General features: G+C 38.1%; 1 protein-coding gene across 1 annotated transcript in view; it reads right to left on the reverse strand.

The window, feature by feature from the left end:
• Positions 1-16,387: 16,387 nt before the first annotated feature.
• Positions 16,388-24,328, reverse strand: part of LOC308246878 (uncharacterized protein) — a 49,736-nt gene continuing 41,795 nt past the window's right edge. Inside the window, exon 5 of the mRNA XM_080665210.1 lies at positions 16,388-22,331. Within this exon, the coding sequence (XP_080521336.1) occupies positions 17,584-22,331 (4,748 nt within the window). The 3' untranslated portion in view covers positions 16,388-17,583. The remainder of the gene's footprint in view (positions 22,332-24,328) is intronic.

A 24,328-nucleotide genomic window follows, 5' to 3' on the forward strand; every position in this document is an offset into this window, starting at 1 on the left:
CAAAGCCACTGTCCTCAAAACAGCCTGGTACTGGCACAAGAACAGACATATAGATCAATGGAACAGAATAGAGAATCCAGATATCGACCCAAACCAATATGCGCATTTAATATTTGACAAAGGAGGCATGAGCATACAATGGAGTCAAGACAGTCTCTCTAATAAATGGTGTTGGGAAAATTGGACAGATACATGCAAAAAAATGAAACTAGATCACCAACTTACACCATACACAAAAATAAACTCAAAATGGGTACAGGACTTAAATATAAGACGGGAAACCATAAAAATACTAGAGGAATCCACAGGCAGCAAAATCTCAGACATATGCCAAAAGAACTTTTTCAGTGATACTGCCCCTAGGGCAATGGAAGCTAAACAGAAAATAAACAAATGGGACTACATCAAAATAAAAAGCTTTTGCACAGCAAAAGAAACCATCAACAAAACAACAAGAAACCCCACTGTATGGGAGAACATATTTGCAAATGGTATCACTGATAAAGGTTTAATTTCCAACATCTACAGGCAGCTTATACAACTTAATAAAAGGAAGATAAATGATCCAATAAAAAAATGGGCAACGGACCTAAATAGAAGCTTTTCGAAAGAAGACAGAAGGAAGGCCAAGAGACACATGAAAACATGCTCAAAGTCACTAATTATCCGAGAGATGCAAATCAAAACAACAATGCGATACCATCTCACACCTGTCAGAATGGCTATCATCAACAAATCAACAAACGACAAGTGTTGGCGAGGATGCGGAGAAAAAGGAACCCTCGTGCACTGCTGGTGGGAATGCAGACTGGTGCAGCCACTGTGGAGAACAGTATGGAGTTTCCTCAAAAAACTGAAAATGGAACTCCCATTTGACCCAGTAATCCCACTCCTAGGAATATATCCTAAGAAACCAGAAACACCAATCAGAAAGGATATATGCACCCCTATGTTCATAGCAGCACAATTTACAATAGCTAAGATTTGGAAACAGCCTAGGTGCCCATCAGCAGATGACTGGATCAGAAAACTATGGTACATCTACACAATGGAATACTATGCTGCCGTAAAAAAGAAGGAATTACTACCATTTGTAGGCACTTGGATGGAATTAGAGAACATTATGCTAAGTGAAATAAGCCAGTCAATGAAAGAAAAATACCACATGATCCCACTCATTTGGGGATAATGAAAAACATTATAAACTGATGAACAAAAAGATAGTTACAGAGGCAGTAAAGCATCAAACAGACTGTCAAATTACAGTGGTAAGGTTAGGGAGAGGTGGGGGAAATAAGAGATCAACTGAAGGACTTATATGCATGTATATAAGAGTAACCAACGGATGCAAAACATTGGGGGGTGAGGGCATGTATGGGAGTGGGGTGGGGGTGGGGGGCAATGGTAAGATATGTACACATATAATACCTTAATAAAAATTTGAAAAAAAAAAATATATATAATCAGAAAGTTTTTGGGGAAATGAATATGTTGTTAATTTTAATATAGCTTTGCTAATGTAATAATTTTTATAAAATGCAGTACTCTCATGTTTTAAAGATATTTTCATCCATATCATAGAACTAAGATTTATCTTAATTCAATTCACTGAAAATGGCAACCTGAAATTTATTTTGCAAAACTATTAGCCGAATTAAACTCTTTGAGAAAGTGTGACTTCATTTTTAAAAATTCAGATATGTGTTAATACAAATTTTAAGGTATATTTTAAAAACTAATGAGAAAGAAAAATGCCCTCTTTATTCAAAAATAAGTTTTTACATTGGGGCAAGTCACCATAATATAGATTAAGTGGCCATGGGCTTGTCTTTATATCAGTCAGGATAGGTAATTTATGTGATAGTCACAAACAATCACATTTCAGTGGCTTTAAAAACAGGGCTTGATTATTTTATTCTACATTCCATCTTGAATTAGCTGAGCTCTACTGTACCTTGTCCCACTGTAGGACCCAGACTGATACAGCTGCCTCCACCTGAGGTGTGGCCAGTTATTGTAGCAAAAGTAAGAGAGTTCTGAAATGGTTTATTTTGGTAATTCAGTGATCTGAGGATTGTAAAGTCAGCAGTGTATTTGTAAATGGGGTGAGGAAAAGCACAAAGTATATGAACCTTATAGTGCATGGAACAGGTGTTTTTTGTTTTGTTTGTTTTTAGGTAGATCACTTTTAGGAAAGAATAGATATGAAAATTAAAATTCTAAAACTGGGGGGCAGGTAAAGGCATGTACTGGGGGGTAGGGGAGGCCGGGGGGAGGTCAATGGGGGGGAAAAAAAAAGAGGAGACATATGTACTACTATTTGTAATACTTCTAAGAATTAAAAAAATAAAATTAAAAAAAATAAAATAAAATTCTAAAACTGATTTTATTTTCTATACCCTGGTATCCATTGAAATGCTTTTATATACCCTCAAAAAACAAATACTCTGGTTTGAAGATCAATGATTTAAAGGAATATAATCAAAAGTGGAATTGCTGGGTTAGAAAATGTACATCTTCAACTTTATAGAATATTGCTAAATAAATCATAAGTTTCCTATCTAATAAAAGAGTAATATGCAAATTGACCATCACTCCAACACACAAGATGGCTGCCCCCATGTGCTTAAAGATGGCTGCCCCCATGTGGACAAAAGATGGCCGCCACAAGATGGCCAGCAAGGGAGGGCAGTTGTAGGCAATCAGGCCAGCAGGAGAGAGCAGTTGGGGGGGACCAGGCCTGCAGGGGAGGGCAGTTAGGGGTGACCAGGACTGCAGGGGAGGGCAGTTAGGGGCAAACAGGCTGGCAGGGGAGCAGTTAGGCATCAATCAGGCTGGCAGGGGAGTGGTTAGTGGGTGATCAGGCTGGCAGGCAGAAGCGGTTAGGGGCAATCAGGAAGGCAGGCAGGTGAGCAGTTGGGAGCCAGCAGTCCTGGATTCTAAGAGGGATGTCCGACTGCACGTTTAGGCCCGATCCTACCTGGGCCTCTCTAATCTGGGACCCCTCGAGGGATGTCCGACTGCCCGTTTAGGATCGGGCCTGAACGGGCAGTCGGACATCCCTCGAGGGGTCCCAGATTAGAGAGGGTGCAGGCTGGGCTGAGGAACACACACCCCATGCATGAATTTCATGCACCGGGCCTCTAGTATTTTATATAACAGTATATTTTATATTATATATAATTGGTAAGGAAATATTGGCCTTGAACTATACTTTAGGCCAAATGGACCTAACAGACATATACAGAACATTCTATCCAACAGCAGAATACATTCCTTCTTATGTTTACATGGAACATTCTTGAGGATAGATCATATGTTAGGCCACAAAATGAATCTTTGCAAATTTAAGAAGACTGATACTCATGCCAAGTATTGTTCCAACCACAGTGGTATGAAACTAGAAATCAGTAATAGGAGGAAAGTGGGAAAATTCACAAATATGTGGAAATTAAATAACACACTAAAAGAAGGTCAAAGAAGAAATAAAAGTATTTCTTGAGACAAAATGGAAATAATATACTAAAACTCATATGCAGCTAAAGCAGTTGTAAGTGGGAAGTTTATAGCGATGAATGTCTATGTCAAGAAAAAAGAAAGATATCAAATAATCTAACTTTATACCTCAGTGAAGTAGAAAAAACTAAGCTCAAAGTTAGTGGAAAGAAGGAAATAACAGGTTGGAGCAGAAATAAGCCAGAAATTGGAAGAACATTAGGAAAGAATAATGAAACTAAGAGCTTCTGCTTATTTTGAAAGATAAATATAATTGACAAACCTTTAGCTAGACTAAGAAAGAGGAAAACAAATAAATAAAATCAGAAGTAAGGAGACATTACAACTGCTACCACAGAAATACAAAGGATCATAAGTGACTATATCCATGATATCTATATATATATACATGTAGGAGTATTATTCAGCCATAAAAAAGAAGGAAATTCTGCCCTTTGCTACATGGACAGACCTTGAATACATTCTGCTAAATGAAAAAGTTAGACAGAAAGAGAAATAATACATGTTACCAGTTATATGTGGAATCTAAAAAAGCCAAAGTTGGCCAGCTGGTGTGGCTCAGTGGTTGAGTGTCAATCTATGAACCAGGAGGTCACAGTTTGATTCCAGATAAGGGCACATGCCTGGGCTGCAGGTTCCGTCCCCAGTGTGGGGCATGCAGAAGGCAGCTGATCAATGATTTTCTCTCATCATTGATGTTTCTATTTCTCTCTACCTCTCTGAAATCAATAAAAAAATATAAAAATAAAAAATAATAAAGCCAAACTTATAGAAATAGCAGAATGGTGGTTGCCAGAGACCGGGGATGGAGAAAGTGGGGATATGTTGGTGAAAGGGTACAAACTTCCAGTTCTAGGATGAATAAGGTCTGGGGATCTAATAATACAGCATGGTGACTACAGATAATAGTACCGCAACTTGAAAGTTAAGAGAGCAAATCTAAAATGTTATCACCACAAAATTAAAAAGAATTAGATAAAGATTGACCTATCTGGCAATTGGGATTTGAAAATTGCCAGAGGTATCCATGTTGACAAAGAAACAGATCATCAGAGCTTTTGAGTGGTTGTTCATATAAGCAGCTCGTGTTATGGGGCATAATTTGAAGTGCATTGGACTGGAATAACTTGACTGTAAATCTCTACACTGTTACCAGTTGTTTCTTCCATTACCTGAAATTCTACCATTAGAGGTTTCTTTTTTGAATCTTAGAGTTTGATTTGTCAGTGATTATTTAATAAAGTGAATTAAACCAGTTGTTAGAAACTTTTTAATTGGTAGGGTGAAAATTTTCTTCAAATAAGATTTTATATGGGATGATAGCATATAAATTTTAAAAATTAAAAATGTTCTGGATGAAATGGGTGCTAGAAAGTCCTACCACTTAGGCTGTCTTCATTTTTGATATAATTTTTCTTCCCAAAGAACCTCCCAAAGACTCTCCACCAAAATTTTGGGTTTTGCAGGGCAAAGTTTAGAAAACAGTCCACAAAATTACCATCAGCAATCAGTTAAGGCAGGGGTATAGGAGTGCCTGACCTGCAGAGTGGAGGAGAAAAAGGACCATATGAAAAATTTTCCTGTTTTTTTTTTTTCATTTTGGTGAGCTTCAGGCTTCCTAGTACTAAGTGTGAGACTTTTTCTACAAAATTTTCATCCATTCTGGAATTGGCTGAACTCCTTCCTTGCTAATCACATCCAGCTACTAGGAGATGCTTTAGGGCAAAGAACAGAATATACATGTATCAGTCAGATCCCAGAAGGAAATAGATGACACATGCAAATTCACATAATTTGAGGAAGATTATTAAAGGAAACATATAAAAAGGCATCAGTGGCGGGAAACCATAAGCACTATCCTGGAGTTAGTGGCAGCAGAGCTATTTCCTGTGAGGCCTGAAGAAATGAAGACAGAGATTTTGGAAAACCAAAGGAAAGTCTTGTGAAGCAAGATCCTTAAAAGGAAGCAATTACCTTCACTCAGGAACTCAACCAGAAAGGTGGCTTTGCAAAGAGAAAGACAGGGTAATAAATATCCTTACTGTTCTCCTTCCTTCCCGTTTCTGAGTCTCTTAATGGCCAACCCCAAATGGAAGCCAGAAGGCAAGAGGGGTCCTATTGATGTAGTCCATATAGATGAGCAACTTGGGCAGAAAGGAGGGTGGAGAAGGGAAGAGAGTAAAGGGTTATATGGCAGCTACCAGAACAATGAAAACCTTTGGAGCATAAAATCTACCAACCAATTGTTTCCAGTGCTGGCTAATGCAAAATAATGTGCTAGATACAGAGTAGTAGAAAAAATGACACTTCATTTTTCTAAAACCTTCAGCAATAATTCAGATTAGACAACTGATGAGCCTTTGGGTATTGGACAATGGATTCCATCTTCTACAACCCTACTACGTCTTCAGCATTTTATTTGCTCTCTTGTCATTGTATCAATAGGGCCTAGCAACTACCAACTAATTCCACAGGCTTAGTAGTTACTATTTTTTTTTTATAAATCTCAAATGCCAGGTGTATTACATAGGTCAGTGCATCTCCTTCTACTGTATCCCATCCAGATTTACCACAGATGAAAATCTTACTTTTTTAAATTTAATAAATCTTTATTGTTCAGATTATTACAATTGTTCCTCTTTTTCCCCCCATGGCTCCCCTCCACCCGGTTCCCACCCCACCCTCTGCCCTTACCGCCCCCCCTGACCTGTCCTCATCCATAGGTGTACGATTTTTGTCCAGTCTCTTCCCGCACCCCCACACCCCTTTCCCCCCAAAAATTGTCAGTCCACTCCCTTTCTAAGCCCCTGATTCTATTATATTCATCAGTCCATTCTGTTCATCAGATTTTTTATTCACTTGATTTTTAGATTCACTGTTGATAGATATGTATTTGTTGTTCATAATTTTTATCTTTACCTTTTTCTTCTTCTTCCTCTTCTTAACGAATACCTTTCAGCATTTCTTTTTTTTTAACTTAAATTTAAATTTTATTTTATTTTATTATTTTTGAGTTCTGTGTATCTCTAACTTTTTATTTTTTATTTTATTAAGGTATTATATGTATACATATCTTACCATTACCCCCCCCCACCCCACTCCCGTACATGCCCTCACCCCCCAATGTTTTGCATCCGTTGGTTATTCTCATATGCATGCATATAAGTCCTTTGGTTGATCTCTTATTCCCCCCACCTCTCCCTAACCTTCCCACTGTAATTTGACAGTCTGTTTGATGCTTTACTGCCTCTGTATCTATCTTTTTGTTCATCAGTTTATAATGTTTTTTATTATCCACAAATGAGTGAGATATGTGGTATTTTTCTTTCATTGCCTGACTTATTTCACTTAACAAAATGCTCTCCAGGGTCCATCCATGATGCTGCAAATGGTAAGAATTCCTTCTTTTTTATAACAGCGTAGTATTCCATTGTGCAGATGTACCATAGTTTTCTAATCCACTCATCTGCTGATGGGCATTTAGGCTTTTTCCAAATCTTAGCTATTGTAAATTGTGCTGCTATGAACATAGGGGTGCATATATCCTTTCTGATTGGTGTTTCTAGTTTCTTAGGATATATTCCTAGAAGTGGGATTACTGGGTCAAATGGGAGTTCCATTTTCAGGTTTTTTTTGAGGAAACTCCATACTGTTCTCCACAGTGGCTACACCAGTCTGCATTCCCACCAGCAGTGCACAAGGGTTCCTTTTTCTCCGCATCCTTGCCAACACTTGTAGTTTGTTGATTTGTTGATGATAGCCATTCTGACAGGTGTGAGATGGTATTGCATTGTCATTTTGATTTGCATCTCTTGGATAATTAGTGACTTTGAGCATGTTTCATGTGTCTCTTGGCCTTCCTTCTGTCTTCTTTCGAAAAGATTCTATTTAGGTCCGTTGCCCATTTTTTTTATTAGATCATTAATCTTCCTTTTATTAAGTTGTATAAGTTCCCTGTAGATGTTGGAGATTAAACCTATATCAGTGATAACATTTGCAAATATGTTCTGCCAAAAAGTGGGCTTTCTTGTTGTTTTGTTGATGGTTTCTTTTGCTGTGCAAAAGCTTTTTATTTTGATGTAGTCCCATTTGTTTATTTTCTCTTTGGCTTCCATTGCCCTAGGGGCAGTATCAGTGAAGAAGTTCTTTCGGCATATGTCTGAGATTTTGCTGCCTGTGGATTACTCTAGTATTTTTATGGTTTCTCATCTTATGTTTAAGCCCTGTATCCATTTTGAGTTTATTTTTGTGTATGGTGTAAGTTGGTGATCTAGTTTCATTTTTTTGCATGTATCTGTCCAATTTTCCCAACACCATTTATTGAAGAGACTGTCTTGACTCCATTGTATGCTCATGCCTCCTTTGTCAAATATTAATTGCGCATAGTGGTTTGGGTCGATATCTGGATTCTCTATTCTATTCCATTGATCTATATGTCTGTTCTTGTGCCAATACCAGGCTGTTTTGAGAACAGTGGCTTTGTAATACAGCTTGAAATCTGGTATTGAGATCCCTCCTACTTTATTCTTCTTTCTCAGGATTGCTGTAGCTATTTGGGGTCTTTTTTATTCCAGATGAATTTTTGGAGAGTTCTTTCTAGGTCTGTGAAATATGCCATTGGTATTTTAATGGAGAGTGCATTGAATCTATAGATTGCTTTGGGTAGTATGGACATTTTAATGATGTTGATTCTACCAATCCATGAACATGGTATGTTCTTCCATCTGTTTACGTCTTCCTCTATCGCTTTTTTTCAGTGTCCCGTAGTTTTCCGCGTACAGGTCTTTTACCTTCTTGGTTAAGTTTATTCCTAGGTATCTTAATTTTTTTTGGTGCAATGGTAAATGGTATTGCTTTTTTAGTCTCTCTTTCTGTAGTTCACTATTGTGTATAGAAATGCCATAGATTTCTTGTCATTAATTTTGTATCCTGCTACATTGCCGAATTCATTTATTAAGTTTGTTAGTTTTTTGATGGAGTCTTTCGGGATTTTTATGTACAATAACATGTCATCCGCAAACAAGGATAGCTTTACTCCTTCTTTTCCAATTTGGATGCCTTTTATTTCTTCTTCTTGTCTAATTGCAATGGCTAATACTTCCAGTACTTTGTCAAACAGGCGTGGTGAGAGGGGGCATCCCTGTCTTGTTCTTGTTCTTAGGGGAAATGGTTTTAGTTTTTGCCCATTGAGTATGATGTTAGCTGTGGGTTTATCATATATAGCTTTTATTATGTTAAGGTATGATCCTTCTATTCCCACCTTGTTGAGAGTTTTTATCAAGAAAGGGTGTTGAATTTTGTCAAATGCTTTTTCTGCATCAATTGATATGACTGATTTTTATAATACTGGTTTGGCGGTGATGAACTCCTTTAGCTTTTTCTTATCTGTGAAGCTCTTTATCTGACCTTCAATTCTGAATGATAACTTTGATGGGTATAGTAATCTTGGTTGTAGGTTCTTGCTATTCATCACTTTGAATATTTCTTGCCACTCCCTTCTGGCCTGCATAGTTTCTGTTGAGAAATCAGCTGACAGTCGTATGGGTGCTCCCTTGTAGGTAACTAACTGTTTTTCTCTTGCTGCTTTTAATATTCTCTCTTTGTCTTTTGCTCTTGGCATTTTAATTATGATGTGTCCTGGTGTGGTCCTCTTTGGATTCCTTTTGTTTGGGGTTCTGTGCACTTCCTGGACTTGTAAGTCTATTTCTTTCACTATTGGGGGAAGTTTTCCGTCATTATTTCTTCAAATAGGTTTTCAGTATCTTGCTCTCTCTCTTCTTCTGGCACCCCCATAATTCGGATGTTGGTATGTGTGAAGTTGTCCCAGAGGCTCCTTACACTATCTTCAACTTTTTGGATTCTTTTTTTTTTTTTCCAGTTGAGTCTTTTTTGCTTCTTTGTATTTCAAATCTTTGACTTGATTCTTGTGATCCTCTAGTCTGCTGTTAAATCTCTGTATAATATTTGTTATTTCAGTCAGTGTATGCTTAATTTCTAGTTGGTCATTTTCATATCTTCGAGGGTCTCGCTAAATTTATCGGCCTTTTCTAGGAAATTCTTGAAAAACCTTATAACCGTGGTTTTGAACTCTATATCCAGTCATTTGCTTTCCTGCATTTCTTTCATTTGTGACCTGTTTCTTTGTCTCCGCATTTTTGCTGCTTCCCTGAGTTGATAGAGTGGCTTTGTGTGCTAGGTGTCCTATAGGGCCCAGTGGCTCAGCCTCCCCAGTTACCTGAGGTGGACACTCTTGGTGCACCCCTTTGTGGGCTGTGTGCACAGTCTTGTTGTAGTTAAGCCTTGATTGTTGTTGGTATCACCGGGAGGAATTGACCTTCAGGCCATTTGGCTGTGAAGATCAGCTGTGTCTACTCTGGGAGAACTTCTTTGCTGGAGACAACCTTATGAGACAAGACTTGCAAAAGCCTCTGTGGTCAGCTTGGATGGGGCAGAATCTCAGGGCGGAGCAGACAGCATTGGTTTCCCGTCAGCCCTGCCCTAATAGGCCCCTGGGTCTCAGTGTCCTGCGGTAATCGCTGCAAGCACCTCTGAGAGAAAGCCGCCCTCGAGTTTCTCCCGCTGCCAGACAGTCCAGTTTCTCCCTAAATGAGTATGGGTCCCCAGAGTCTTGTCTGGAACTGGAGTTCAGCGCAGTCAGGAGCTTTTGTCTCCCGTTGAGAAAGCCAGCCGCGCAGTCTGTTGCCAGTCTTCTCTGTGCGTGCATTTCAGTACCTCTGCCTTCCGCAGCTCCTCTGAGTCTCAGTGTGCTTTTCTCTTTCCTAATTGTAGAATTTCCACTCAGCCAGCCTTCCTGTGGTTCTGGATGATGTACGTTTTGTCTTTTAGTTGTAGTTTTGAAATTGTTGTGCGAGGCAGCAGTTTAGGTGTTTACCTATGCCGCCATCTTGGTTTCTCCCCCACAGATGAAAATCTTATTAACTGCAGTGCTACAGCATGCCAGGGGCTATTAACAGTTATTTTAAGTCATAGGTATTATTTATACATATATTTTGTATATATAATATTTATATTATATATTATACATTTACGCAATATACATTTATTCTTTACTCAAATTGACTAAGTTAGAGAAAACTTACAAATAGACTAAAAAAGTAAATTTGAAAAATTCCATTACAGTTAAATTACATTCATGGTTTTAAACCTTCCTACAAAGACAATTGATAAGCCAAACAGATATATATATATAAATTCAGGAATATATACATGTGTAATACATATGAATAAATTTGTACATATTACATACATGAATTTACTTGTTTTCAAAGTTGTTGGTATAAATTATTGATAGTATTTCTTTAACTTTTTTTTAATTGAAAAACTTTAGAGGAGAAGATTGTAGATATACAAGTAGTTGTAAAGAATAATACAGACAGATCTAGTGTATCTTTTGGCTAGATTCCCCCAATGGTAAAATATTGGAAAGCCAAGAATGAAACCACAAATAGGATATTGACATTGATATAGTCAACATACAGATAATTCTGTACCTGCAAGGATCACTTCTATTGCCTTTTTATAACTACATCTATCTTTCTCCCTACTTTCCCACACTGGAACTTAACTCCTGGCAACCAATAATCTGTTCTCTATTAATATAACATTCTTGAAATGACAAAATTATACAAACTGAACATTGAAATCAGGTGTTGATTCCTCACTTTATTCTTCTTTTAAAAAAATTGTTTTAGCTATTCTACTTCCTTTGCCTTTCCATATAAGTTTTACAGTGCTCTTGTCTGCATCTGCAAAGAACCTTGCAGAATTCTTGATAGAAATTGCACATTAAACTATATATTAAGCTGGGCAGATTGATACTGTATTGCATCTTCTAATTCATGAACATATGTCTCCATTTATTTAGATTTTTTATTTCTTAGCACTTTATAATTGTCAGCATAAGAGTTATAAACACATTTTGTTAGACTTACAATTCAATATTTTTTGAGTAATTATACATGGTATTGATATTTTAGTGTTGATGTGTTCATTGCTCATATGTAGAAAGAAAATTGACTTTTGTATGTTTTTTTATTTATTTTTATTTTTTATTTTTTTATTTTTTTTTTATTTTATTTTTTTTAAATATATTTTATTGATTTTTTTACAGAGAGGAAGGAAGAGGGATAGAGAGTTAGAAACATCGATGAGAGAGAAACATCAATCAGCTGCCTCTTGCACACCTCCTACTGGGGATGTGCCCGCAACCAAGTTACGTGCCCTTGACCGGAATCGAACCTGGGACCTTTCAGTCCGCAGGCCGACACTCTATCCACTGAGCCAAACCGGTTTTGGCTTATTTTTTTTAATATATTTTATTGATTTTTTTACAGAGAGGAAGGGAGAGGGATAGAGAGTTAGAAACATCGATGAGAGAGACACATCGATCAGCTGCCTCCTGCACACCTCCTACTGGGGATATGCCCGCAACCAAGGTACATGCCCTTGACTGGAATCGAACCTGGAACCCTTCCGTCAGCAGGCCAACTCTCTATCCACTAAGTCAAACCGTTTAGGGTTGAATGTTTATTTTATATTCTACTAGTGGCCTGGTGCACGAAATTTGTGCATGGGGGGAGGGGGGAAATGTCCCTCAGCCTAGCCTGCACCATCTCCTGTGAATGTCCCCCCTACGTACCATGTGGTTCAGGGTTCAGGTTCAGGGTTTGGGCTCTGGAGGAGGCTGCACGCAAATGAAAGAGACTAGACAAGAAAATATCAATTTGGAAATATTGGGGGCCAGGCGGGAGCCCAGCTCAAGAGGAAGGACTCCGCTTTGCTCCGGCCTTGCGATCCCTTTTATTCAGGTTTTGGGATACACCTATAGCCCTTAGGCAGGCAATTCCAATGATAGCCCATCAGTAAGGATTTACATAAGGCTAAAAGGTGGAAGTTGCTTCATTTCCCTTTGTCTCAACTAGACAGTGGGTGCTTGGCTCTGACCTTTCAGAGCCTTCAAGGTTAACCAGCCTTCCAGGTTCCTTGTCCACACCTCTCTGCTAGTGAAGGCAATAGGCGGCTTCCAACACTCTCCAATCTGGGACCCCTCAGGGGATAACCAGCAGTTGGACATCCCTCTCACAATCCAGAACTGCTGGCTCCTAACTGCTCGCCTGCCTGCCTGATTGTCCCTAACTGCTTCTGCCTTCCAGCCTGATTGTCCCTAACTGCTCCCCTGCTGGTTTGATTGCCCCTAACCACCTCTGCCTCAGCCCCACATCCGGGACCCAGGATTCCCTCCTCCAGCTGACCACAGGCACCCGGGATCTGGGCTTCACTCCCTCTGGTCAGCCATAGTCACCCAGGCTGGCTGCAGCTGGAGGGGCTGGTGGGCTGGTGGCTTTGCCTGGGCTGCAGCCACAAGTGCTGGCACCTGGGACCGCGGGTGGGTGGCTTCTCCGTCTCCTGGGCCACAGCCAGCCACAGGTACTGGTGCCCGGGACTGCAGGGTGGGCGGCTTCTCCGTCTACCAGGCTGTAGCCAGCCACAGGTGCTGGCGCCTGGACCATAGGCAGGCGGCTTCTCCATCTTCCCTGGGATGCAGTGTGGGTGACTTCTTGGGCTGGCTGTGGCCTGGGATCATGGAGCAGGCAGCTTCTTCATCTCACAGGCTGCACCCAGCCTCAGGCGCTGGGGCCCAGTTTCTCTGTCTCCCCCAGGACGTGGGGCAGGTGAATGTAAGGTTTCTGCCTTTGGCTGCAGCCTGGGATCACAGGGCAGATAGCTTCTTCATCTCCCGGGCTGCACCCAGCCTCAGGCGCTGGGGCCTGGTTTCTCTGTCTCCCCCAGGATGTGGGGCAGGCGGACATGAGGCTTCTGCTGCTGTCTGCAGGCTGGGATCAGGGGGCAGGTGGCTTCTTCATCTCCTGGGCTGCAGCCAGCCTCAGGACGTGGGGCAGGGGGACGTGAGGCTTCTGCTGCTGGCTGCGGCCTGGTATCACGGGGCAGGCAGCTTCTTTGTCTCCCAGGCTGCAGCCAGCCTCAGGTGCTGGTGCCCGACTTCTCTGACCCCTACAGGCCCAGAGCGGGGGGGGGGGGGGGGGGGGGGGCTGCCTCCATGTTTTCAGATTAATTTGCATACTCACTCTGATTGGCTGGTAGTGTAGCGGAGTGATGGTAATTTGCATGTTTCTCTTTTATTATTGTAGATAATCTTGCTGAACTCACTTGTTAGTTCTAGGTGGATTTTTTTTTTTTTGTAGATTCCATTGGATTTTGTACTTAGAAAATTATGTCATTTTAAATGAAAAGTTTTATTTCTTCTTTTCTGTTTGTTATTATTTCCTTTTCTTGCTTTATTGCATTAGCTTGAACTTCCAGTACAATGTTGAATAAGAATATAAAGATCAGGTATCTTTACCTTGTTCTCAATCTTAGGAGAAAAGCACCCAGTCTTTTAGCATTAAGTATGTTGCTAACTATAGGGTTGTTTTTTTTGTTTGTTTGTTTTTATAGATGCTCCTTATTAAGTTGAGGAAGTCCTCCTCTATTCCTAATGTTCTATGATACTTTATCTCAAATGGATGTTGAGTATTGTCACATGATTTTTTTTATCAGTGGATATAATCATGTGATTTTTCTACTTTAGCCTGTTAATATGGTAGTTAATTAATTTTTTGGTAATTGATTAATTTTTGAGTATTCAGTCAGTTTTGTATCCCTGGTGTAAACCCTACCTATATTTTCAAAATAGTTCTCTTATTAAACTGTCATCAAATAACTCCTTCAGAATGTGCCATTTGCTTTGTGCCGAGACTACACTTGTAAATCATCATCTTACGCGAAACACTAAAATATGGGCTTAAATTCTGTTTCCTCCAACTAGGAAGAGATGATGATGAAATCTCATTAAAGGGCAGATTCTGGATTTAAAACTGAACACTTCCCTTCTTCCACTAATGAAAGAAAATGCACTTTTTTACTTATGTGCAAGGTTTTCAGTGGAGATGTAGGACCATCATGCGATTAAGACTGCCTTTGAATTGGAAACTTGGCTACAATATTTTAATGATGGTATGTATACATATATAAGTTTTAAAAATACAGAAAAGGCCCAGCCAGTGTGACTCAGTAGTTGAGCATCCTCCCATGCATCAAGAGGTCACTAATTCTATTCCCTGTCAGGGCACATGCTCTATGTTGTGGGCTTGATCCCCAGTAGGGGATATGCAGGAGGCAACTGATCAATGCTTCTCTCTCATCGATGTTTCTCTCTCTCTCTCTCCCTTCCTCTTTCTCTAAAAAACAATAAAACATATTTTTAAAAAATACAGAAAAAAAACAGAATAATAGTATACATATTTTAACTGGCTCTGCGTTTTTTGCCGATAAAGTGCAAAAAAATCTATAAATATTTAAGTGCATATGAACTCTTTTCTAGTACATTCTAAATTGTGCAGCAGGCATACCATTGGAAGGGATATAAAATAATATAAAAAAGGAGTGAGGAAATAATTTTTTAAAGAGAAATCTGTTTAATAACTGATCTTCCCATTGGTATTACTTTCTAATCCTCATTTCCATACCTTCTCGCATGAGGCTCTATCTGAATTGGGAGATAGAATATGCAACTTGGAAAGACCTCTAGAGGGGTTTTGCTCAATTGAGAACAGCTGGCCTAAGGAAGCGTAAATTATTAATATTTAAATCTTACCTTCTAAATTTCTATTTTTCAAGACTAAATTCCATGCACCTAAGGAAAATGTAAAGCTAAATGGGTAAAAAGAATTATGATAGATTAATTAGCTTGTCCAATTTATCCAACATCATTCAGTTTTAGTTTTATTTGCAAAAGGAAAACCCACATTTATTACTCTGCTGTTCTTGGCAGTGTTAGACCTGGATTATTATAATGTGAAAAAAGTTATTGTGTTAAAAGCTTGTTAAGTTTTAACTTTGGTCCTAAAATGATAGAAATCAGATATCAAATTAGGTGATAAACTAAGATGCATATTTGCAAAATAAATGTCTAAGAATCGATTAGATAGCTGACCTACAAAAAAGATGTGAGAGTTGATAGCATAGAGCAGGAGTTGGCAAAATTTTTCTCTAAAGAGCCAGATAGTAAAAATTTAGATTTGTGGGATATATGATTTCTGTTGCAACTACTCAACTTTGTTGTTGCAGTACAAAAGCAGCCATAGCCAATACTTAAACAAATGAGTGTAGCTGTGTGCCAATAAAACTTTATTTAAAGGACAGGCTGGATTTGGTCTACAGGCTATAGTTAGCCAGCTGCTGGCATTCAGGAAGAGACGCATTTATGAAGAGGTTCTTTTGGCAAAAATTCTCCCAAACACCATGACACTCTCATCTCCAGCCTATAGAGCAGGGAATGGGGGGCATGGGAGGGGACTTCAAGAGGTCTTTGTGAAGTGCCTGATCTGTGTCTTCCTGACATTATGGAGCATATTGTTTCCAAGACTGGAAATTAGCTCTACTACCAGTGGTAGAAGTAACATCCATGAGTGTTTCTTGTGCACCCAAGTTAAGTTATGAGAGAGCAAACACCTGTCCAAGCTGGTTTAGTTTGAGTTCAACAGAATCACCTGGTAAGACACAAGGACTCCATAAGAGTCTGTGTAGAGTAGACTGAAATCTGGGGCAAAGTGGGAAGTGGCCCCAGAGAAAAATGTGACTGGACATTCTCATTTTAAAAATTAAGACTGTGTTTAACCAGAGAATTTTTTTAAAAAAAACCATAAGTGAGCTGAGAAGTTAGGGAGCTGAAATTTCATTCAGGAACAAGAGACTGTGTGCCGCCCCCCCAACACACACATAACCCACTATTAAAAATCGGAATGGAATTGTGAAGGAAAAAACAAATTGATTTTTTTTTTGTTTTAGAAATTGTTTATAACATAACATTTCAAGAGCACAGTCCAAAGAACAGAAAAGAGTATACAGAACTCCCATATATGCATCATGCAGCAATTGTTAACTCAGGTCCCATCTTGTTGCAGTTATACTGTTTATCTACTTTCCTTTCACCATCTCCATACTTTACACATGGAATTACTTTGAAGCATATCCAACATCTGTATTTCCTTTCAATTGGAAGAAAGATCCTGAATTGATCCAGATTCAGGTTCAATTATTTGGTGATGTGTGCACTCTTATAATCTCATACATCTGGCTCTCTCTCTGTTAATATTGATCAGGATGTAGGAAAGTCTGATTCATCTGCTATAAAGTTGTTTATCAGCTTTTGCAACCATTGGTAATTGTCCATGTCCATAATTTTATTGGATGAAAATTGCATTTTGATTACCTCTCACTGGTTGTGCTTATTCAGTGCAAAAGTTACATGCATATCTTGCCAGTATGTTAGGATTCCCTAGATGGGAGATAAATTAGTCTTTTTTCACAAGAGACCTTTTTATTCATTAGCTTTGGAGTTCCGGTGTTTTTTGTTTATTTGGTTTTTTTTTTTGTGTGTGTGTGTGTGTATAGAGTTCTATAACTCACTCCCCCTGCCCCCCACTTTTGCTCAACTGCCTACTACTACATGAAAAGTTAGTCTAATTCTCCAGCCTGCTTTGGTAAAACCTGCTGACTTCTGTGGGTATGACCTTCAGAGAACTGGTTGCTTCTCTGCTTTGAAAGATCCTTGAGTGCTGGTGTGCTTGGTAAGAACAAATTTTGCTCTTCAGCTTGAGGATTTCACCTTTTTAATGAAATGCTTCCCAATATTATAATGTATTGGAATCATAACTATTTTTTCCTATTCTGAAAAATTTTTCCAGTTGAGAAGAAAGAAGGCACTCTACCTCAGTCCATGCCTTGGTTGGGTAATTGGAGGAAGTGGTGGAGTTCTGTGGGGCTGACTTATTACATTCACCTCTCCTAATTCCATCCCTAGCTCCTTCTTATCTTGTTCTTATCTTGTCCTTGATAGTGTTATCCAAGCCAAGGAAGATATTTGATACTGTCCACATTTCTCACTTTTTTTTTTCCTTTTTCAAAAGAAATTTAAAGTCTTGGGTCAAAAAAAAAAAAAAAAAGATTATACTGAGATCACATTCCTGCAGGGAGAAGATCAGGCTCTTAAATAATCTCAATATCATAAGCAAGTGGGCCTCCAATGGAAAATCCCAAGTAAAAGGACACTTTTTCTATGCTTCTACCACTTCTTAGTTGACCCCAGAAAGCAGGTATGATGGGTATTGTGATTCGTTCCTTGATTCCATATTCTATGTATAAACAGTTATTTTCAGCTCGTCCCTTTAAACGAAGCAAAAGTTCTTTGACTTTTTTCTCCTTCCATACTTCTCCACTCTGCCACCAGCTATTAATATCAAGTGTTTTTCCAAAGCATTGATCAATTTTCCCTTTGTGAACAAGCCTGTTCATATTGTTACCTTTCCCAAGAAAGAAATATGCAATTGGTTGCTTCGTACGATACATATGTTTATACTGCCCCCTGAAAGAATTTTGTAGTGACCGAGCATGTTTTTCCATTTGTTGAGAATCTTTATCTAGGTTTTGGTTTTCTGGCCAGAATAAGAGGGAAGCTAAGAAATAAGGTTCTGACAATTGATAAGATGGTCCTATTTGTTGCAAGATTTCTCGAAGCTGATCTTTCAATTTTTTAGTTGGCATCACAATTTTGGAGGTAGGTTTAATGCAATAGAGAATGATATTGGCCAAGATGAAATTCTGTTTTTCCTTTTGCTCGATTCTGACAGTGGATTGTTCAATGAGAAAAGTGTATTTTTTCACTATATCTTCCATGGTTTCTTGATTTTTGATAAGGTATTCCAAGAGCCCAGAAAACTTGTCTGCTTTTAAAACTTCTAGGCTTCTCCGATGCAGCTCTACTCGAAGTGGCAAACTAAGCTGTGATCTGAGATCTTTGTTTTGTAATTCCTCGGAGGGACCAAATATATCTGCATATTTCTTAAAATATCCAGCCACCTTTCTCCGAGTTTTAGACTGTTCATTTTGCTTAATGTTGCTCCTTGGTTTCAGAAGGACAAAATAATCATCAAAAAAATCGAACGACTTTTTCAAAGAAGATCGCAATTTAGTTAGATAGGGAATAAAATCCTTGAGGGCTAATTTAAATTCATTGTTTGGATCCCCAGGAATATCACTATTTCCTGATATAAAATTGATCATGTCTCTTTTAGATAGTTCATTTTTATTGTCAAAAAAAGGAATGAGCTGGAGAATCTGGATTGCATAGAGCCCAACTTCTATCTCCCCTTGATAACCAGCAATATTGTAAGTGTCATACCGCCTCTTTGACTTCTGATTAAACCTTTCCGTTGCCTCATCCTCTTTATATTCACTTTGCTGTTGAGATTCCTTGAATGCTTCTGAAGCATGAACTGCTAAATCCAAAAGTTCAGTTAGATCATCAACTGAAATGTTTCTGTTTCTTTCATTATTCTCTGTCCACCATCTTATTTTACTTTTGTAGACTTGACCCAGTGTATCTGATATATAAGAATTGTTAGGTTCTATGTTTTTTGCTTGATTTGCCCAATGAAGGGCACTGGTAAAGTCCCTCTCTTTAATGTAGAAATGTCTTGCCAAGGCTTGGCAAATGAATGCATTTGGGTTGAACCGAAGAATACCTTCCAGCAATACTTTTTCAACTGCTTTGTTCCCTTCATCTTCATGTAATGCTTCAATGAATGGGGAAAACCAAGTCCCTGTTTCACCTTCATGTTCAATTCGCTGTCTTGTGAGCAGCAGTGTTTGCATATCCTGGAAAAATTTGCTTCTTCCTATACCAGTATCATAGAACACATTTTCTGTTAGCATATCCCACATAATTTGACTTTTATCCAAATCATAGCTTATCTTCAATTCTTCCAGTGAGCGGATAGCAATCAAAGGGTGTATAATGCGCACTCCACAGTATTTTCCACATTCCACGACCTCTGTTTTTATCAGAATTGTAGAGTAGGTGCCCATCTTATCTTCAAGTTTTTCTGTTCCCCAGTAAGCCTTCTTGGATGTGATTCCTAAAAACTTTTCACACTGTGAAAGTGAAATGGTGGTATCAGGCACATATGAATTAAGAAGAGCCAGAAAAGAAAAGAGCTTTGCTTCCTTGGTGGAAATATTTTGTCCTTTCAGGATATTCCTGACAACATTTTCTATGTACTTTTTATTAAAATTGGTTTTCATGATCATGAAGGAATAAAAATCTTTAAAGTTTTTATGTTGCTCTTCAATTTCTTTCAATTTAAGCTCAAATGCTCTCTGTTCTTTGGGAGACAGTTGTTGTATTAGGGCGATACTGTCTGACATCTTCGAACATTTTTCAGGATTCTGTGATCTTACGCAATTTAGGATGATCACTAGAGGTTTCTCGTATCGGATGTACTTATTAGCTATAGCTGTTTGAATAGAGGCCTGCAGAAGATAGATATCACCTTGTTCTTCAAAATCATCAACAAGAAGCAGTACAGGTAAGTATTCCTGATGGTTTGCTGTCCCATAGGTGATTAAATTAGTCACCTGTTTTCCAATTTCAGAAAAATCCACTGTCTTGTTCTTCAGCACAGCACATCTGAATTTCTTCCTTAGTTCCCAGAGAATATGCATAGCCAAGGTAGTCCCACCACAGCCTGGATGATGATACAGATGAATAATTTTGGAACATGTTGACTTTGAAGAATCTGCACAGCTGTGAATCATTCTTTCAAGTTTTTCATATTTATCCCTTTTGACAAAAGGTGAAGAATAGTTTTCAGAAGAAAAATAGAAGTTCCACCATGATACTTTACCACCTCTATAGAAGTCTTCCTCTTTTAAAGCCTTGAATTCAAGGAATTTATTTTCGTCATTTTCTAAGAGTGTACCTTCACATTCATTTTCACAGAGAATTTCCAGAGCAGTCATGATATCTTCTTCCATTTCTAGAAGGACAGTAGATGAACCAATAGATGGCAAAAATCTCTGTGAAGATTTAGTCACAGATTTTAGTTTAAGAATAGTACCATTGATCTCTTCAAGACTTAAAGAAGAAATACATTGGCTTGATAATTCATCTTGTTTTGTTAATCTTGCTTCAAGTAGATCTTTCCATCTCTGACATATGTGTGAGTGTACACAAATACACAATATATTTTCTATTCCTTTGAGATCTTGGTAGAAAGCACAGAAGGTCTCAATGAGGGGGTCTCTTGGATCATCCACGGAGGAGAGTAAAAGAAATACCACCAAAAACTTCCCTCTTGGCATTACGTCTTCATGTGTAAGAAATGATATTAATTTCCTAACTTCAGATGCTTTTTCTTTTTGCCAGGAGCTTGCATCTAAGGGTTTGTATTTTTCACTGTCAATGTCTAACCTGCCATTGCATAAAATCCAGCTGGGTTGCTGATAAAGATTCAGACTAGAAATCTTCTCATTTGGTGTGGTTTTCCCCTCTACATATAGACTTGGCAAGTGAAGGTTTACTATTCGGCTTTCTTTGTAAGCATTGACTACCCCCTTGCTCACAGATTCAGGATCAAAATCCAATACAGCAAACCATTTTATTTCCTTTAGAAAATCTAAGTGTTTTATTTGATTAGGATGGCATTTGTTTGTTACAAGAATGTACCATTCATAGTATGAATTATCTAACAAATCCTTATTTCCTGTCAACAATTCAATAAGCTTTGGACCCTCACTGTTTTTATTATTTGTTTTTTTTCTGCATTTTTCTTCTGCTTCTTTTCTATGTTCTGCCAATGCTTCTAAACCTAATTTAAATATTTCGAAATCTTTTTTTTTAATGATGTCTTTAGAGCTGGCCCCATCTCGCACAAACACTGAGAAATGTTTTCTTTGTTCCCATACTTTGTTGTTGTAGTTTTGCATTTTAATCTGGAAATAATCATGTCCACATTCAGAGTATTTTGGAATGACATCCACTTCAATAACAAATCTGTCAGATGGAGTACTGTTTGGCAGTAAAACTTCTACAAACCTTGGCTCTCGAATGCACTTCTTCGCTTTTTGGACCTGATGGTCTTCAAAATATTGGTGGATCATCCGATTGAAGTGGTCAATGAGGGCTTCTTTGGTGACATTGGTGACATTCACACCAACAATTTTTCCGTGGGGCTTGTCTTTGACTCCAAAATGAATGGTGCCATTGGTCCGTGAATTCATACAAGCTGAAGCAAATCGGAAAACTTCATTGCTAAATTTCATTTTAACATCCTCCTCTGTGGCTTTTGTTGTATTCGTGAACTCTTTGAATTCATGTATTGGATCAATGAGATTGAGTGGTCCTGTTTCAGGCTGTAGACAAAAATCCAATTTGTAACGATATGGGTCACTGAATTCATCAAAAGGGTATGATACACATGTCAGTTCTATGGATGGCTGCTTTTCCTTTGTGTCATCTATTTCATTTTCTATGAACTCACTTTTTAGTGACTTAGAAACTGTATTCATTGTAGAGGCATTAGCCATATCTGATTTCTCTTCACCCTTTTGTTTTTGCTTTGAAGTTTCCTCATTTTCCTCTTGCATCAAAGTTTGTGTTTTAGGCACCTTTTTACTGCCTTTTTTCTTCTGACATGTCTGAGTAGGATCATCAGAGGATGCTTTCTGCAATTTTTTGAATAGTTGTTCTATTTGGATAGCTGGTCCATGTGTTATGCCCATATCAATGAGATGACTTTTAGTTAGAAACTTCAGGACTGCTCCATTCACATCTTGTGTGGTCAAGATTTGCCTGTGTTTTTGGTCAATTTTATGACTATCTAACCACCGATTTACATCATCTTTTGTCCAGTCATCTGTATTTTCTGGCAGGTTTAGTTGTGCTGCCATTCTGATATCTGTATATAGAAAAATATATAATTAATATTTTTATAAATAAAATTTAAAATAATCAACCAATTTTTCAATAGGTAATATGTATTTCTTATGCAGTTTTAAAAGTTCAAAGATTGTGCATGCTATCTAGTTATCCTCCTGAGAGAAAATTAGTGTTACCAGTTTCTTCTGTATCCTACGAGAAAAATGCTACCAAATACAGCTCTTCCCCCCCTCCCCGCCCCCACCAATGAAAGACAGCATAGTATACACAATTCTTGTCACCTTGCTTTATTCACTAACTGTATGTTGGGGCACTTCCAGACAGTATATAGAGACATTTCATCCTCATTAATGCTTTTTTGCTATAATGTGAGTTAGTGGTATTATTATAAAATACTCAATTCTGCTATAGAAAATAAGAGAAACAAAGGAGGATATATGAAACTAAATAGAGAAGTATTTGTGAAATGAGGAGTTATGAAACTAAGTATAGAAGCAAATAGTTGTGAAACATGTTATGATAGGTGTAGATAAAGTATATAGAACATGTGAGTGTTAAACATAGGAAGGGATAGAGGGGCCAAATAGATATTAAGTATTATTAAGACACACTTGGTATTGTTAAGGTCTTAAATGGGTCTTAATTGGGTAACACCTTCTTTATCTTTTGGGTCTTCTACTCAAGAAACAGAAATAAAATCCAGAATAGCTTATGAGGCTGATTAATGAGCTATAGCTGTAGTCAGGCATACATGTCCCTCTGCATCTCTCTGTACTTGATTAGAGCAAGTGCATGTCATTGACTCATTGTATTTTCTATATGTTGATCCTCCTGGGACAGACCTCAACTCTGGTTCTCAAAATTATACAGTTGGTGGAGAATGCTGATGCAGCAGAGAAGGAGAGAGGATATATGATCTTGCATAACTCGGATAATAAGATCCTTCTACCTTCTTGTAACTTAAAAAGTGTATTATCCCATATCTTCTCCCTGATTTTTTGTTGTGTATTTAAATTGATTTAATAAGCCATGTGCCTTAAGCATCTTAATTTGGTGTGGGAGCTTTTCTGTTCCATGACTTCTGGGATAGCTTGCTGGGTAGGGAAAAATTATATTAATTTTTCACATAATAATTGATAATAGCTTATTCGTGGGCAGTAATAAATGGCATTATTATTTGGTCTGCAAGTTGGAAGATGAGTATCTGGAATATTCATGGCAATCCGGGTTACAGAAATATAGCACTGGTTAGAAAACATAAAATCCAAATAGTTTTAAGTACAATCCATAAATGGCTCCAAAATGTGAGTCATTTTGATAAAGCCATCATGGGAGAAATAAAATTAACAGAAGAGATAAGCTTGGGGAATTATGGCAAATAGGTTATATAGGCCCACTTCTATGAAATAATGCACAGGAATATTGTCTCCAAATGTAGATATAAATTCAAGGTTAGGATTTACCTTCCATTTGAGACATAAAGATGCTGGAGTGGTGATCTAAGGTTAAAGCTATTATTTTTGGTTAGTAATTTCTGTATGCATAGAAAGTGAATAATATCTTATGCCCTGGCCAATGTGGCTCAGTTGGTTTAGTGTCATCCCATGTACTAAAAGGTCACTGGTTTAATTCCTGTCAAGGCACATGCCCAGCTTGCGGGGTTGGTCCCTGGTCAAGGTGCATACCGGAGGCAATCAGTCGATGACTCTCTCATACATTGATGTTTCCTCTCTCTCCCTCTCCCTTCCACTCTCTATAAAAAAAAACAGTAAAAGTAAAAAGCTCACATATCTCACAGCTACAGTAATACAAAATAGTCAAAATAGGCAATCTGGTGGGAATTTTACTCCCTTACAACACTATGACAGTGAGAAACCTAGAAGATTTAATGCCTTCTTAAAAAATGTGAATTAGATGAAGTTTCCTTCAGCAATCTAGCCTATACAGATTAAGAAGTTCAAATTTTAAGTTATCTGGGAAAAGAAAAATGAATGGAGAGGGAAATTGCTTTTGGTA

The sequence above is a fragment of the Plecotus auritus genome, assembly GCF_963455305.1.
Source record: "Plecotus auritus genome assembly, chromosome: 4".
Lineage (NCBI taxonomy): Eukaryota > Metazoa > Chordata > Mammalia > Chiroptera > Vespertilionidae > Plecotus > Plecotus auritus.